Source organism: Tasmannia lanceolata, unplaced genomic scaffold (genome assembly GCF_043159265.1).
Source record: "Tasmannia lanceolata isolate RefF3 unplaced genomic scaffold, GAP_Taslan_0.1 ptg000002l, whole genome shotgun sequence".
Taxonomy (NCBI): domain Eukaryota; kingdom Viridiplantae; phylum Streptophyta; class Magnoliopsida; order Canellales; family Winteraceae; genus Tasmannia; species Tasmannia lanceolata.
Genome location: NW_027518679.1, coordinates 57,681,184 through 57,697,999, shown reverse-complemented (window position 1 = coordinate 57,697,999; position 16,816 = coordinate 57,681,184). Strand labels below are relative to the sequence as shown.

General features: G+C 39.1%; 2 protein-coding genes and 1 long non-coding RNA gene across 6 annotated transcripts; 1 reads left to right on the top strand and 2 right to left on the bottom strand.

The window, feature by feature from the left end:
- The first annotated feature begins 2,755 nt into the window (after positions 1-2,755).
- Positions 2,756-8,079, top strand: LOC143881030 (Pentatricopeptide repeat (PPR) superfamily protein). Of its 4 annotated transcripts, none has more exons than XR_013251839.1 (2): positions 2,756-2,896; positions 7,493-8,079. XR_013251839.1 is itself a non-coding variant. In XM_077384029.1 (2 exons), exon 1 carries the CDS (start codon positions 3,512-3,514, stop codon positions 5,372-5,374), a length of 1,863 nt encoding a protein of 620 aa, XP_077240144.1. In that variant the 5' UTR covers positions 2,797-3,511; the 3' UTR covers positions 5,375-5,502; positions 7,525-8,077. The 4 variants fall into 4 exon arrangements, 3 of the variants coding, with proteins under 3 accessions (XP_077240144.1, XP_077240138.1, XP_077240150.1); XM_077384029.1 differs by having other exon boundaries at positions 2,797-5,502; positions 7,525-8,077; XM_077384023.1 differs by having other exon boundaries at positions 2,797-5,502; positions 7,493-8,077.
- Positions 8,080-9,906: 1,827 nt separating this feature from the next.
- LOC143881025 (uncharacterized) lies at positions 9,907-15,541 on the bottom strand. The gene is made up of 2 exons (XR_013251832.1): positions 15,380-15,541; positions 9,907-10,045 (listed from the first exon to the last, which is right to left on the bottom strand). It is a non-coding gene; the product is annotated as an uncharacterized LOC143881025 (long non-coding RNA).
- Positions 13,764-15,374, bottom strand: LOC143881015 (uncharacterized). Its single transcript, XM_077384006.1, has one exon. It carries the CDS (start codon positions 15,014-15,016, stop codon positions 13,952-13,954), a length of 1,065 nt encoding a protein of 354 aa, XP_077240121.1. The 5' UTR covers positions 15,017-15,374; the 3' UTR covers positions 13,764-13,951.
- Positions 15,542-16,816: the final 1,275 nt, after the last annotated feature.

Genomic DNA, 16,816 nt, shown 5'->3' with positions numbered 1-16,816 from the left:
GACACCCAGACCAACTAGGGCTGGCAATTGAACTTGTGAAAATGGCTATCCGCCCCGCCTTGCGCAGGACGGGGATTCCCTGATTTAAGCGGGGACAAAGACGTGGATTAAAAAAAATTCCCCGAACGATGAGGGGTCGGGGGATGGGGATGGCCCCGCCCCGTAATCCCCGTATATAAAATTACATATATATCCCTATATATCTCTAATATTACGATAATACCTCCATAAAGTGTTATATTTTACTTTGGAAGTTTTGATTCTTATTTGATAGGGAAAAATATACTTAGACCCCCTGTGGTTTCTGACACATTCAACTTAACCCCTAAAGTTTAAAAAGTTACAAGTAGACCCCTGTGGTTTCAAAACGTGACAAGTACACCCCCTCCGTCAACACTCCGTCAGTTTAACCTGGCGGAAAGACTAAAACTAACCATGGTTAATATTTTGAGGACAGAAATACCCTCATTTGCAGAGGGATTAAGGTTACGTCATTTCCCACCGCCGCTGTCGCCATCTCCTCCCACCGCCGTCACCTCCACCACAGACAATCGAACCCCACCCCATGGCTACATCAAACCCACATTTCAAGAAAAAAACTTTGATAAAAACAAAAGATAAAGCCCTAAAACATTAGGGTTTTTGTGCAAATCATTATAATGATGTGAATGAAGACAAATAAAACTCCTAAATGGAGGGTTTATGTTGATAAATCAACATGGGTTTGAATCAAACCCCAATTTTTAGTTTTCAAGTATGAAAATCCTAATTTTCAGTTGGGGAAGACGAGGGCATTTTGGTTTTTTCCCCATGCCGTCAACTCCGTCCAGTTAAAAAAAACCCAATGAAACCACAGGGGGTTACTTGTAATTTTTTAAACTTTAGGGGTTAAGTTGAATGTGTCAGAAACCACAGGGGGTCTAAGTGTATTTTTCCCTATTTGATAATTGTTTGATTAGATTAAAAGAAAGCAGAAATTGTTATTTTAGCAGGACGGGCATGGGGCAGCCGACCCCAACTAGTTTGGGACCATAGTTAGCGAAACGTGATTCGCCAAAAAATAAACGGGACGGCAAAAATCCGAGTCTAATACAATATAGTTCAAAAAAGCGTAGTAAAAAAACGGAAACACAAGAAAATTAGTTTAGAATTTTGTCATTTACAAAATATGGTGGGGGTAAAATTGGAAAGCTGGCCCCAAAAAAACATGTTTTAAACTTTTGCCTCAAAAAACAAAACGGAGTTTTATTCACTGTGAAAGTTTTAAACGGAGTTTTTAACGGCACACCAATAAAACACGTTTTTTTCAAAAAACAAAAACAGAGTTTAAAACGGAGTTTTACTAACTGGGTTTAGGACAAAGGCTTAGTTGAGTTGAGTTGAGCAGGGCGGGGATGGGATGGGGCAGTGAATTTTTCCCGTAGTGTGCGAGACGAGGATGGGGAGGAGAAATGGATTAGATTTTCCCTAAGGGACAAGGACGGGATTCCCTGCCATCCATGAAGCAGGGACGGGGAGTGCAATACCCTGCCCCATGCCGTTGCCACCCCTAGACCAATCCGCACTAAGCGATCATTATCAATAGAGAGCACGGTATAAGCCAAAGGACAAAACCAAGTATATCTCTTAGGTATCATAGGATGTGCTCAGCATACAAATCTCAGTATTTCCCGCTCAAATCATCCCACATAATCCATAGGATGGTGATCCCAATCAACAAACGATAGTCGGACCATCACAAACAAAGGTCGCACCCACCACCACCAATCATATTTAGCTTCGATGTTTTAGCTCCAGTATGGTTTAGGGGTTTTGCTTGGCATATGGGTGCCACATTAGCAAAACCCCTTGTTTGGTTGCCAATATAGATATTAGCATTGACATCCCAGGAGACATCCCTGGAGTCTCCTGGCTAATAACCATGTCTTTGGTGATGTGTCACCCTTGTTCCTTATGACATCGAAGCCAAAGTCCACAAAAAATAGTGAAATTTTGCTTAGATCTCTCTCTCTCTCTCACCTCAGTCTCTTCCCTCTCTAAGGTAATGACAACTCTTACCATTATTACTCCACTAGGTTGACAACAAAACACTACTTACCACCATGGTAAAAATTTCGTTCGAAATCCAGTAAAAAGCTAAGAAATTTAGTTTCTTTGGGCTGAAATTCGGTAAAATAATAATAAAATTAATATTTTAATGAAATTTCCGAAATTTTGGTTTCGGTGCATTTCAAATTTCTGTCATTTCGGTTTCAGTATTGACCGAAATCCGAAACTCCGATTTCATTCGAAATTTAAAACCATGCTTACCACTACTCTCCAAAGTAAGTTTTAGGCAAATCAATTGCTTGTCTACTCCCTGTACTACTTATTCCACTCACGGTTTTAAATCCAAAATTTCGGATTTCGGTCAGGACCGAAACTGAAATTGCCGTCGAAATTTTTGATAAAATAATAATTTTTTATTTCTTTACAAAATTTCGTCCAAAGCCGAAATTTCAGCCCAAAAAACCTAAATTTCGAGCTCTTCTACCAAATTGCGACCGAAATTTCGGCTTTGGTGAGGACCGAAATTTAAGACCTTGATTCCACTACGCTCCGACAGAACAGACCTGACTTTTTTCTTTCCAGTTTAACTACTTCTAAGGAAGTATAAATTTTCCCCCTTTTCTCCCCCGGGCCAGCCCCTCTAGTGTATTACACTATTAGTCAACATGTGGGTGGACCAGGGAACAAAAGGGGGCGAATTTATCAATCCCAGTTCTATCCTACGCGTAATCTTTCTCCATTTCAAGTCTATTACTACAAATCTACAATGTTCTTTCTATAAAATAGCTTCGCCCCCCAAGCAGTCTCCTTCATTGATTTCTCTGCAACGAAGGTCGCATTTCAAACGGTAATCTCCCTCTTTCATTTTTCTCAATCACCCCAAAACCCTAGATAGAAGAAATCATGCGTTTCTCTTGAAATTCTTTTACGCTCTTATTTTTCCCATCCTAAACCCTAGTAATTTTAACAGAATTTTTACTCTGGGGTCATTCCCATGGTTTTCCATGCTTAGATTTCCCTTTTCCCTGTTTATCTTCTTCCTGACTTTGTTTCTTTGATTTCTCATTGCTTCTATGTTGGACTAGTTTATGTACTAATTCCCATTTCACCACCATTTCCTTTTATTTATGTTCTTACGATCAGGAGCTTTTCAGCTTCATCATCATCTAGGTTGCCTCTCCCACTTCAGTTTTTACCTTTTCCTAATATTTAAGGGTTACCCACATCACAATATTCATTTATTTCAATTTGTTCAAGTAGAAAATTTCATGCTCTTTGTAGAAATTTAAGTCTGCCCACATATGGGCTAACACTTCCACCTCAGTTTATACCTTTTCATAGCATTTTAAGGTTACCCACATCACAATATTCATTCATTTCAATTTTTACATGTAGGCAATTTCATGGTCTTTGTAGAAATCTGCCCGCATCACCAACTCTGTTTGTTTTCATCTCTTCTTTAATGGGTCCTGCGTATTCATATCTGTCTAGACCACATGTGCCAATTCTCCTTCACTCTTTTTCTAGAAATTTTAGCTCTGTCAAGTCACTGTATTCATTGATTCCAGTTCCCATTGTTGCAGTTTTTTCATGGTCATCTACTACTCACTTGGCATTTTCTTCGAGTTCTCACTTTTTTCGTGGAAATTTATGCCTAGCCACACTGTCAAACCCTTTGTCTTTGAATCGTGCAATTAGGGCTTTCTCCCACTCACCTCTCTTTGGACCACCATTATCGCATTCATGGTGTACTTCCCACAAAAATTTTGGTTTACTCACATTACCACATACATTCCCTGGAATCAAGGTTTGTTTATGCACATTGTCTTCAGAAACTCTTTCTTTGGACCAATGCAGTGATTGTTGTTTAAACAATTTTCCGGATGAGCATTTAGCCTGTGACTCTGATAAAGTTCACAAAGCTATTATAGAGAACATTAGTGCTGACCAAAGCATGGAAAAAGCTCTTGAAAATGTTGGGGTAGAAATGACAACTAAGTTAGTTGATGAGGTTCTTCAAAAGCTCCGTTATGAGGAAAAAACAGCCTTGAGATTCTTCACATGGGCAGGCTATCAAGAAGGCTATTCCCATGAACCTCAGACATACAATGAGATCCTTGATATCCTTTCGAGTACGAAATATAAGGCAAAACAGTTTGGTATTATATGTAATCTCTTAGATTACATGAAAAGAAAGAGCAACAACTCAGTGCCCGTCGAGGTTCTCCTCACAATCTTGAGAAAGTACACTGAAAAGCATTTGACCCATCTCCAAAAGTTCACAAAGAAGAAGAAGATAAGGGTAAAGACACAGCCAGAAATCAATGCGTTTAACTTAATGTTGGATTCTCTATGCAAGTGCAGTCTGGTAGAGGAGGCTGAGGAAATGTTTAAGAAAGTAAAGAATAAGATACACCCAGATGCGAATACATTTAATATTTTGTTTTTCGGGTGGTGTAGAGTGAGAAACCCAACCAAAGGAATGAAAGTATTAGAAGAAATGATACAGAGGGGTCACACTCCCGAGAACTTTACTTACAATACTGCTATTGATGCATTTTGTAGAGGTGGTATGGTGTCGGAGGCAGCCGAACTCTTTGAATTTATGAGAACAAAAGGTTCAACCATGTCTTCTCCCACTGCAAAGACTTATTGTATCATGATTGTGGCACTTGCAAAGTGCGACAAAATGGATGAGTGCTTTAGACTTTTAGCCGATATGAGGAACAGCGGTTGCCTCCCTGATGTTTCAACCTACAAGGAACTCATTGAAGGTATGTGTTTGGCTGGAAAGGTTGAGGAAGCTTACAAGTTCTTGGAAGAGATGGGCAACAAAGGTTACCCGCCGGATATTGTTACTTATAATTGTTTCCTCAAGGTTCTTTGTAACCTTAAGAAGGTTGATGAAGCATTGAGGCTTTTCAAGAGGATGAATGAAATGGGTTGTATGCCTAGTGGGCATACTTTTAATATGCTGATTGCAATGTTTTTCGAGATTGGTGAGCCAGACAGGGCATTTGATATTTGGCATGAGATGGATAAGTGGTGCTGTACGCGAGATGTCGATACTTATTGTGTAATGCTTGATGGTTTGTTTAGTAGTGATAGAGTGGAGGATGCATGCTTTCTTTTGGAAGATGTAGTGAATAAGGGGATGAAATTGCCATATCAAAAGTTTGATGCCTTTCTGATGCGGCTTTCAACAATTGGTAATCTTCGTGCTATCCACAGACTTTCAGAGCATATGAGAAGGTTTTACAACCCTGCCATGGCAAGGCGTTTCGCAATAAATCAGAAGCGGAAGAGCATGAGTTTGAGGAGATAGCCTGAAAGAATCCAAATGAAATCATCAAAAAGTTTGTTTTGTGAGACGTCAAGTTAATACAAAAGATGGGTTCTCTTGTTGATAGCTGTCTCTCATCCACGTTTTGGTCTATTGATAAAATTACTAAGGTTAGCAGCTCTTTTGTTGAAACAATTGCCTTGCTCTAACCACAGGAGAGTTCACTAATTATGGTAGAGTGAACGTCTTCTCAAAGTGTTATTTAATTTCTGGCTCATAATGACAGTGAAAATTGTTATTATATAGAATCAAGAAGTTGGTTGGGTTTTCTTTTCACATCAGATAAAATTCTTATATTGGTACTTTATGACTCAATGCCCAACATAACAGGTATGTGAAATTTTATCCTTCTTTTTTTAGTAGTCTGTAATAACATTGTAGTCAACCTCAATTGTGCACAATTTTTCCAAGCCAAGCTTATATTATGTCACATATATCAGGATTATTTATTTCCAATTAGGATTGCAAATGTTCCTAGAGGGTGATCCTTGGCGCAACGGTAAGGTTGCTCCATTGTGACCTGGTGGTCACGGGTTCGAGTCACGGAAACAGCCTCTCTGCACAGTAGGGGTAAGCCTGCGTACAACTAGCCCTCCCCAGACCACGCAATGGAGGGAGCCTCGTGCACTGGGCCGCCCTTTTTTATTGCCAATGTTCCTATTAACTTGTTTTATGGTCCAGTAAAACATATTCTGAGTTAGTATACAAATATATCTGAATCTATGTCAAGACTGCCTTAGACTGCATCAACCACTGTACGTTCTTTCTTAGAGCATCAGCAAAATAGATTCAAACATCTGTTGAGCTTATATATGCCAATTAGGAGTTCAAAGGTTGCTACAATGTTCTATTTATATCACACCATTATACTTGATGGTCTCTACAGTCCATTAGAAGTACTCTAGGTCAATATATATTTTGTTTGTCTACGTTAAGCTTGTTTTTGGATTCAGTTGTTTAACATGACTCATTGAGGACCTGCTGATACAAAACATCAGTGTCTGCTATTAAAGAGGGCCACATTGAGGCACCAAGTGAGCATGACCATTGAACTGTAGCCATTTGTTTGTTTCAATTCATTTAGATTAGGAACTGTTGAGAGTTTATTATATTAAGTATATTGTATAATACATGATAGGCCCCAGCATATATGTCAATTATGATTGACATACTTGTAATTTGTAAACATGACTTAACAGGTCAAAGGCAGACTTTAAGGGACCTAAAATACAGTGGTTACGGCTTTCTAACAACTAGCTTAAGACAGCTAATGCTGGCTGTTGAAGGCTCGAAGTTGGAAATGATATGTGCCCCAACAGCGCCCTATTAGTAAGGTGACAAAGGCTGGCTTTTGCCGCCGATTGCTTTGCTTTAGACATAGAGCTGGAGTGACAAGTGCCCCCCTAAATTCCCCATCGGCCCATGTGTGTGTGTCGTGGTGGTGGTGGTGTGTGTGTGTGTGGGGGGGGGGAGATGGGATTCCGAGTCCCCAGCCTCCGTATACATGTATATAATATATACTAGCATTCTTGGCCAGTGATATGCATGGGTGGAAAATGTGATTCGGCGAACTTCTCTGTCCATCTCTGGTTCCTCCCATATTTTGGTTCCATCTCTGGTTTCGTTGCTCCATCTATTTCTCTGATTTGCCGTTCCTAAAATTTGTGATTAAATTAGAAAAATATTTCTACTAGATTTAGAGTAGGTTTAGAAAGGTGCGGGCGTATGTTAGGAAGATGCAGATGTATACCAGGAAGCTACAAACAAGGGTTTGGGGCAAGATTAAGGGAGCTAGGGTTTTGGTTGGGATGGGATGGGATGGGTAAAACAAAAAGAAAAAACAGGGAAGAGATAAACTAGGAGAAATCTAGATTTCAAGTAGTTAAAAAATAAGATACTTAAGGCATCCCACCAAGAGTTTTCTCTGGCATCTCATCAAAGATGAAGAAAGAAACATTGTCTTAGATTTTTGTCCGTCTTAATGTTTAGATTTGTTCTCTGGTTATAAGCTCGAGTACAATGTAAATGCAATGTTTAGTGATGGAATATCATTATGATTTTACATTTGTCTTATATTTTTGTCCTCATTTTTATTATAAGCTTACCGAGAGTGGAAGAGATTTTCTGGGCAGCGGCATAAACTATATGAGGAGATGAGGGAAGTTTTGGGGAAAGACCGCCCCATTGGCAATGGACTAGAAGTAACACAGATCCTGGACAGTCTTACAACACACTGCCACACATACCTTCTACGGAGCATGTGGGGATGGACGACCAGGTTCAGACTGCATCCCTCTCAGAGTCTTATGTTTACCACCAAGTTTCCTTCTTCCTTCGCAAAGGGTACTGAGGGCGATACTGCATCATCTTTGGACCCCCCAGAGGGTAGCAGGGGTGATACTTTACAAGCGACTGTGGCAGGTGCAGACATGGGTTGTGTTGCTCATTGATCTGGACAACTCATCTTTGCTCATTGGATTTTATTATTAGTATCTTGTTACTCTGGATGTTAATCTGGTGCTTTGTAGTTGAGGATTGTCACCTGATGTTTCTTTATTTGACTGCGAAACAACTTAAATGCTTTGTCTGACTAGTAAATTCATGGATATGTAGTTATCTGGTATTTTCTTTAGAACCATGCTATAAACTTTCATGCACTTAAATGCTTTGTCTGACTAGTAAATTCTTGGATATGTAATTATCTGGTATTTTCCTAAGAACCATGCTATAAGCTTTCATGCGACTTGGCTGCAGAGAAGTTTAGTTTGAGTGCTCATCTTGCTAAAGATCTGATATTTCTGAACATGATTGGACTCTCTCTCTCTCTCTCTCTCTCTCTCTCTCTCTCTCTCCCCAGCTGGGTCGCTTGCAACCAATCTCAAAGATAAAACCACAACTAGCAATCTTCTTCTTTCGCAATTTGCACGCATCAGCTCGAATAGTTAGTAAGCAAACAAGCCAAGCACTCCATCATGTCCTTATTAGTATGCCACGCTTAAACTTGAACCACATTTTAGTGTAGATACATATTTAGTTTGGGCAGTGATATCTCCCCCCACCCCACCTGACAGATATCGTCAGGATATACAAAGGGTAGAGGAGCCACCGTCAACTCCAAAAGGGTGAAAAGTTAACGATTTCTGTCGGGGGGGGGAGGAAATGTCCATTGGAGGGGGGGAAAATATCATTGCCCTTTAGTTTTATAAAATTTTCAATGAACATGTCTGGAGCTAAGACCATTAAATTAAATAGTAGAATTTCACTTAGGTAGCTGACAACTTCGCCCCCTCCAAGTCCCCTTTTATTAACAAGTTTAGATCTTTGAACAATGTAGGCGGTAAGCCTGCAAGTATTATTTTTTTTATAAATAATTTCACCTATGTGCGCTATTGAGTGTATATTTTTAAAATGAGGGAGTCTATACTCGCACGCGCCCTTGCAAAAAGGGGGGCAAAGAGCGCTCCCATTGGTCAAATCCCATTTAAGATGGCACAAAAAATTAAGAACATAAATGTCTTCAATGGAATTTGACCAATACGGGCGCCCTTGGCCCCCCATTTTGCAAGGGCTCATGTGAATCTAGCATTCCTCTTTAAAAATACAGTGAAGCCTACCTCGTTCAAGGATTTAAACCATCCAGTTGTTGGGCCCCATCAATTGTTCATGTTGAGAGAGAGAGAGGGGTACCGGTGTGGGCTTCACAGCCAGTGCAAATGTCAAAGGGGGGCGAATGGTGACTTTTAGGGGCGAATTTATCACTTATTATCAGAATTATCGGGGTAGAACATTACGTGCATGCATTAATCTTAGTTTAACGAGTACCCAAAAAGAATAATGCATATTGCAGATAAATAAGGGAATTTATTCACTGAAATGGGTCAATACCTATTGTCAGTTTGTCACTGGAAAAGTATCTGCACTCTTTGAAGAGATAAGACTCCCTACAAGCGGCATTGCACCATTGCTAAAGGGAAAAAAGATGAGAGGATAAATCATCCATCAACACCATGTTTGGATTTCAGGAATTTTTTTGGAGAAGTATGAAAAGGAAAATTATTTCTAAAAGTTCATACTTTTCAATTTTATTTTGAGGGGCCCTTAATTTATGATGATATCCCTCAAAACTAACCATAATCATATCATTTCACTTTAAATTGTGTGAAGGAAAAAATTCCTCCCAAGAAAAAAAAATTACTGTCAGAAATGTTTTTCTTGGAATTCAAACAGCGTCCAAGGGAAACAGCCCTTATAGGTCAGAAAGAAACCTTTCCTTCAATTTTATTCACTATTACAAGTTTACAACAAAATAGAGAGAGCTCACACTCATTTAGAATGCACCTTCTATTATGGGAATAAACTCCCTACAAGTAGCTACACTGATTCCAACTGCTGTCTGAAACGGAACCTTTTATCTCTAACAATAGAGCAAAGAGAGAGCTCACACTCATTTAGAATACATACCTTCTATTATGGGAATTAACTCCCTACAAGCAGCTACACTGACACCAAACTGCTGCCTGAAACAGAACCTTTTACCTCTATTTATAAGCGGGTTTGTGCACAATATCAAAGAATGAAAGTTGTCACTCCCAGAACATGGGTAAAGTTCATTACAATAGACCCAGTCTCACTACAACTATCATATATCAATCACTGCTCCCACAAAAAATACAACAACCATATCAAATTCAAACAAACACAACTAAGAATTAAAAAGAAAAAAGAACCATCACATAATCAAAGATATCCACAGAAAAGAAAGAAGGAGGAAAAAAAAAACCAGAACACCCGGTCTATCGAATCAAAACACATACTGGTCTAAAATCATCACTCCCACCCAGAGAAAAAAAAAACTCAATTCAAGAAAAACTAATTTAGAAACAGATGCCAAATCACAAGAAAAACAAACAGGGATAAAGCTGTGATTCCAATAAAAAAGCCCAATTAAATGTATGTTGCAGCCTCAGAACCCTATGATCCAAAACCTTCAAATTAGAAAAGAGCAGAATTTAAAACCCTTCATCCCAATTCTCCCTTGGAAAGTCGAACAATTTTCCTACAGAATATTTTTTCACGTCAGAAATAGATAAACAGAAAAGTTCAGAGAAATAAATAAAATGGAAAGGAAACAGAAAAGTTCATTTTTTTTCTTGTTTTCCCCTGAAAATTCTTAATAACCTTACACAATTAAATAATATGGCAACGAACTTCAATCCTCAATAACCTTATGCCATTTTCCGAAATCGCTTTAATCTTTAATGGATCAATCTCAATGCCTAAGTAACTTTCTTGAGGTTACTCCAAATGTGCACTTCAGAAATTTATCTTAAGCTGATGTTTACGAAGCATGCAAAACATTTGGCAGAGGTCCAGAAGGTAATGGTCCCATGAGCAGGTCGTCACCATAGCACTCCATAGTGTTCTGTTTGTGTAACAAAGAGCATTACTCTATAGAAATAAATACCTTTGGTCATGCGAAAACCAGTGTTCTTTTCGTCTTCAGGTTCCATTTTATCATTGGTTATAGCCAGAAAACCCATCCACGGCATTGACCATCAATTATGTGACGGGTAGAGAAAATCCATCCTTAGGGAAAGCCTCGTTAAGGTCACGTAAGTCCATGCAGACTTTGACTTGTCCAATGTTGGCCACATTGGCCACCCATGTAGAATATCTCATGCTTTTATGAAGGAGACGGCAATGATCTCATTAATATTATCTTCAGACGGTATATAGTATATACATCATTCATGCTTGCTATGGACTCCATGATTTTGTTAAAATTATCTCTGAACGAGTCTTTGAAATTTTGAGGCATGCATTCCTCGAGAGTGATCGGAGATCTTTAAGGTTGCTCGTATGGAATTACTGTGACTTGGGGAACCATTTTTCTTCTCCTTGAAGGCTTCCATTCTCTCTATTTTTTTTTCATCCTTCTTTGCATATAGATGAGGTACGCCTCATATAGGTGTTGAGAAATCCAAAGTGCAAAATCTGATCCAATCACGTGCAAAGAAATGCAAAGACATACAAGAACAAGATATATGTGGTGTGGCCATGATGCCTACGTCCAAGGAGTGAGATCCAATCTTCTACTATGAGAAAGAAATAATACAAGGACAACAACAGGATTAGCCCAAAACTCATAAACCGCAACCCTTCCCGGTCTCTCTCAATCAAGACCGTATCCAAAATAAAAAGAAAAACCCCATCTCAATTTCACCCCACATTAGAAATTCTCAAGAGGAAAACTCGCACTTTCCTCTCATCACCCACCCACTTGTTTGTGTGTCTCACCCGCTCTCTGTAAGGTATTCAACACCTTACATAAACTTAGGTATCTCTCTCCTAGTCAAACTAAGAAACACCTAGGACACCTAGCCTAGACCTAACCCTAAACTAATTACGAAACCTAAATCAAAGGGAGGTCTCCTCTTCCTACTTACGTAGGAAACAAGACACCTAAACCCAACAATAGTAACAGCAAAAGGTGACGGAGGTGATTGTGACCATATAGCAGTCTTCTTCTGTCATTTTGACATAAGTAGTCCAACCATCATCTCCATCCTCCATTATAGAGGAATATGTGGCAAAGTTTGGGACAGGTTATTCAAGACACATCCAAAAAGACTTCGTAGAGTAGGAAACCGGTTGATAAGGGAAATCGAGACATGCCAGGGTAGGCCCAGAGTGCCAATTCAGCCCAACCCTCACATATACAGTAAATTGGAACGCTCCAAGACGGAGCTCAACCGTGGGGACTCCTGTTTTCTTGCTAGTGCTTGTTGAGCCTTGCAAGGTAAAACCCTCCAATAGAACACAGTCTGGGATGGACATCTTCATGATAGGAGAACTTCTGTATAGGGGTGAAGACTTCATTTGGTGGTAATTCCCCGAAAGCATCGTATTCGTAGACAACAACTCTTTTCCATCTGAGCTGTTGTCGAGGACACTGGCTCCATTTTCTTTAGGACTAGGAAGTCTTCAAGAGTGTATCTCATAAGGCAGTGGTACTTTGGATTACCGGTTTTGTGAACTTCCTGGCATTGCTTTGGTGCATGCAATTCAATATGCCCTGATTCAACCAGGGAAGAGTTTAACTAAGTCGTCATTGGAGAACAAAAACTCTTCAGCTTGCTCCTCCAGCAGTATATGAACCCAGTGACATTCTCTTGAGCCTGCTACTCGGTTTTGGTCAATTCAGTAACCATCTTTCATTCTAGCTGAAGAACTGTACTAGAAACACGGTTTGAGTAACAGTAAAAGAAACAGAAAGATGTCTACTCCAACCCAAGACTCTCTACTCTGCCAACACCAAAAGAAAAGGAAAAAAGATATCTACAGACCCAAAATAACAGTAAGAACAATCAAAACCTATATCGCATATCAAGTAAAAATTAGAAATATACTAAAATCCATTATCACAGACACATCAGCTTTGAGCAAACATCATAAAAAAAAACATATCATGAAGAGCACACATGAAAAAACATAACCTTTGATCAAGAGCAAAACTCATGACCCTAAAGAACAAAAAGGCAAACAAACAGATAAAGGAAGCAGAAAATGGAGACACATATAAAAAATCTATATTCCAAAGAAAAGAAGACCGAAATTTAGCTAATGACAGAAAATAACTTCACAACTAAGATGATATTCATCTTCTTCATCAGATCACAAAAAAAAAGAAAAAAAAAGGAAAGATGAAGAGAGCTCAAAGCTCAAATCAAAATACAAACTAATAGAAAAGAGGAAAAATAAAATGAGCAGAAATCAAAAGACAAACACCATGCTAATGAGGGAAAAAGGAAACCTTAGTTCTGAGAAAGAATTGGTGGGGCCTTTTCAGATGTCGGGCATTACAGTTGCTGGTTTGAAATTACCTTCTTTGGGAAAAAAAAGGAGCGCTATTGTTTCTTCATTGATGATTCCTTAGATCTTGAAGCTACAGACTCTTTTTCTTTGTCAACGCATCAGACCTTGTGCCAAAGAACTGCTTGGTGGACACAATAATCACCAATGTTTTAAACAAAGTTTTTCAAAGTTCTGTCTCAAAGAACATTTGTTGCAATAAAACTTGGACACAGTACACATTCCCCCCCCCCCCCCCCCCCTCTCTTTTAACGTGATTTGACATCAAAAAGCGTTAAAGATGCCCACTGTTCACACTAGTAAAAGAAGTATTTTTGTTACAATAAGCTTGATTTCATTGCACATCCAATCAGGCCCTTAGCATTATTCCGCAAATAATTCTGTACATGGGCTATCCTAAAAGGTAGAAATGTTTCATTATTAGAACTAGATTTGAAATCAGTGTGAGCAATTACAAAGCCTTTATTGGCTCCACACACATTTGCAGACTTATCAGGCCTTTTCACAATCAAATGCTTGTGATTTGGATTTCAGATTTGAAACTATGTACATAGTCAATACTCAATACATCACAACATTAGCACATAAAAATTAAGGAAAAAGGCATCAACTGCCACATCTAATGGATAGCACTAACAAAACATCAAGAAAAAGGATAAATATAGTTTGCAATGTACCCCTTGCTCACTATTTCACAAATGAAAGATCTCTCTTTATAGGTGTCCTTTGCTTAATTTTCACCTTAACATCAATCCCATGATCAATGACAGACTGAAGCACAATTTGAAGTTTCCCTTCAAGTTTTCCCCCTTTTCTCGGTGTATATACACAATTGTGGATATCATCGGCAATTGCGCGCTGAGCTAGAACTCCTCCTACAGCAACACAAGCTGAAGAGTCTTTTGTTGATACCAAGTCATATTTCATGTCCTTAGAAATAGAATGTGCCACAACGACAACCTTACTGGTCACCCTATGAACTATGCAGGCACGAACGGAGCTTTTGGATATGTAAATATCCAAGCAAAAAGGTAGATGGTAAGGATCTGTGAGTTGATTATATGTTGGAGTTCTCATCTTCTTGCCCTCTATCGACCTGGTTGTGATACCCATGCTACTAGGCTCAAGACGAGAAATATTTGTCTTTTGAAGTGGAGCAGCATTACTTTTGTGTTTCAAAAGCCTTTTGTTTTCCTTTTCGTTTTTTTCATTTTTTAGCACCATCTGCGTCGGTTTCCCCTTGCTCTTCTTTGAAGAATTTTTTCGGTGGAAGTCGAAACTGTATTCTTCGAACTCCCGGGAATCCCTATCCAATTTGTAGAAGAGATTGCCATGAAGTCTCATGTCCTCAATTTCATCAAAGTCGGGGTCTTTCTCCGCTTTCGGAATATAATTCACTGTTCTGCCAAACATTTCTGATGTTTTTAATGTTTCATCCCTTACCCTCAATGCGTGGGTTAACCCAGATGAAACCCGCCAAAGATCAGGATCTACAAGCTCAATATTTAAGCCCTCTAAGTAATCTCTACTAGTGGGAAGCAATGGAGAGAGTTGCAACATGCTTGAATAATTCGCAGACGTTTCATTGCCACTAATTCTCTCACTGTCAGATAAAGATGATGACTTCACTTCATTATCCTTATCAAGAATTTTGATAGCCTCTGAGTACAAATTACAGACCTTGGAAATAATCGGAGTACTACCCATAAATGGGATGGTGATTCTTCTTCTTCTCAAGAAGAATCCCGCCATTAAATGCAAGTTCCAGTCAGTATCCCTCAATCATTTCTAGTATTCATGTAAGTGTCTAACACTAACCAATATAAGAACATGGGCAGAAAAAAAACGCAAGAAATGGAAGATGAATCGCCCTAATCAGTTAAGCCATGAAAAGGGTTTTGTGATCCGTATTTTGATTTTGTTTTTCATACATGTCATGATAAGTGATAACGATAGTTTAGCACCTCCAATAACTAAAACAGAAGTATACCTAGCAGGAACGAGGAGATGTCTAAAAACATGAGATATCGAGGATGTAGAGATAAGAAAACTGAGACTATAATACCAGGAAAAAAAAAAAAAAAACTCCCAAAAGCAGAGAGAAGAGAGATTTACCTATCTCTGCCCGAGAGAGAGAGAGAGAGAGAGAGAGAGAGTTTTTCATCTGGTATGTGGATTGGGGAGAACCCTGTGTGGACTTTTTCATCTCCAACCTATTTTTAGATCCGACTCCTTTTTAGATCAAGGGTCAAGATCAACTGCTGGAGAGTCCCTCTATTTTGCTAATTTGCAAACACAAGTATCCTTTGCTTTTTAAAAGAAGAACTTATACATGCACGTGCAGCCCAAAACGGAAGTGGGCCCACATTGTTTGTGTGATCCAAACCATTCATTGGGCCCTAGGTGTGCCCAAGGAAGCTTTTCCATGGGATGATCCTAACCCTCTGATTTCTGGACGTTTAAAATTAAAGGCACAATATAAAAACCTCCACAGATCATAGGGTTAGAATCATCATATGGAGAACTTTTTTGGGGCACACCCTATCTACACATGGGCCCACTAAATGAACGGTCAGAACAACCTTAAATGCATTATACATGTATATAGCACTTTAACAATCCTTGTTATTGAGACTTTACCAAAAATTGAAACAAAGGGTATTTTTATCTTTTAACAGACAATTTATACTGCGGACGACCGTAGGTGCACATGCACCAAAAAATACCATGGGCCCACATTGCTTTTGTGATCTAAACCCTTCATTTATTGGGCCCATATGTAGATAGGATGTACCCAGAAAATCATTTCCATAAAATGACCCTAACCTTGTGATCTGTGGAGGTTTTCATATTGTGCCTTCAATATTCAACCTCTGAGATTTCATGGAGCCATGGCTCAATGAATGAACGGTTTGGATCACACGAACAATGTGGGCTCCACTGCCTTTTTGGGCTGCACGTGCATTCACCGATCATGTATTCCGTCAAGAGACGTCTCCTATGACCTGATTTGCAATGAAAAGCCATAAGCCATGACCTGATTTGCAAATTGATAAACTAGAGGACTCTATTTGCAAAACCGCTATAGTTGGAGACTCTTTTTGCAAAAACCCCTTATTTTTATTAAGGTTGCAAATTGGGGTGGGTTTTACCCACCTGCATCAACCCGAACCGAAAATAGACTGGGTCGGGTTTACAAATCATGTGCGTTTTAGGTTAAAAAATCAGACCGAACCAATCTTGGGTTGGACAGGTTTAAAGAAAAAAAAAAAAAAAAGAAGACAAAACACGACCCAACTCTTATATGTGTACTGTGACTTTCTTAAATGTCTCTTGAATAACGAGAATTTATATGATGGGTGGCCGTGAAAACATGTGAAGTCTAAAAAGGAAGGTACGGCCCACTCCATAAGAAGATCCAAACCGTTCATCTGTTTGGGCACAACGTAAATAGATTGTGCCCCAAAAATCATTTCCATTGGATGATCCTAACCCTCCGATCTGTAGAAGATTTCATAAATGATTTTTGGGGCACTCCATATTCAGATCAGA

What these genes read in the sequence shown, in the direction of transcription:
- LOC143881015 (XM_077384006.1), bottom strand. Translation starts at nt 15,016, where the DNA reads ATGGCGGGATTCTTCTTGAGAAGAAGAAGAATCACCATCCCATTTATG.
- LOC143881030 (XM_077384029.1), top strand. Translation starts at nt 3,512, where the DNA reads ATGGGTCCTGCGTATTCATATCTGTCTAGACCACATGTGCCAATTCTC.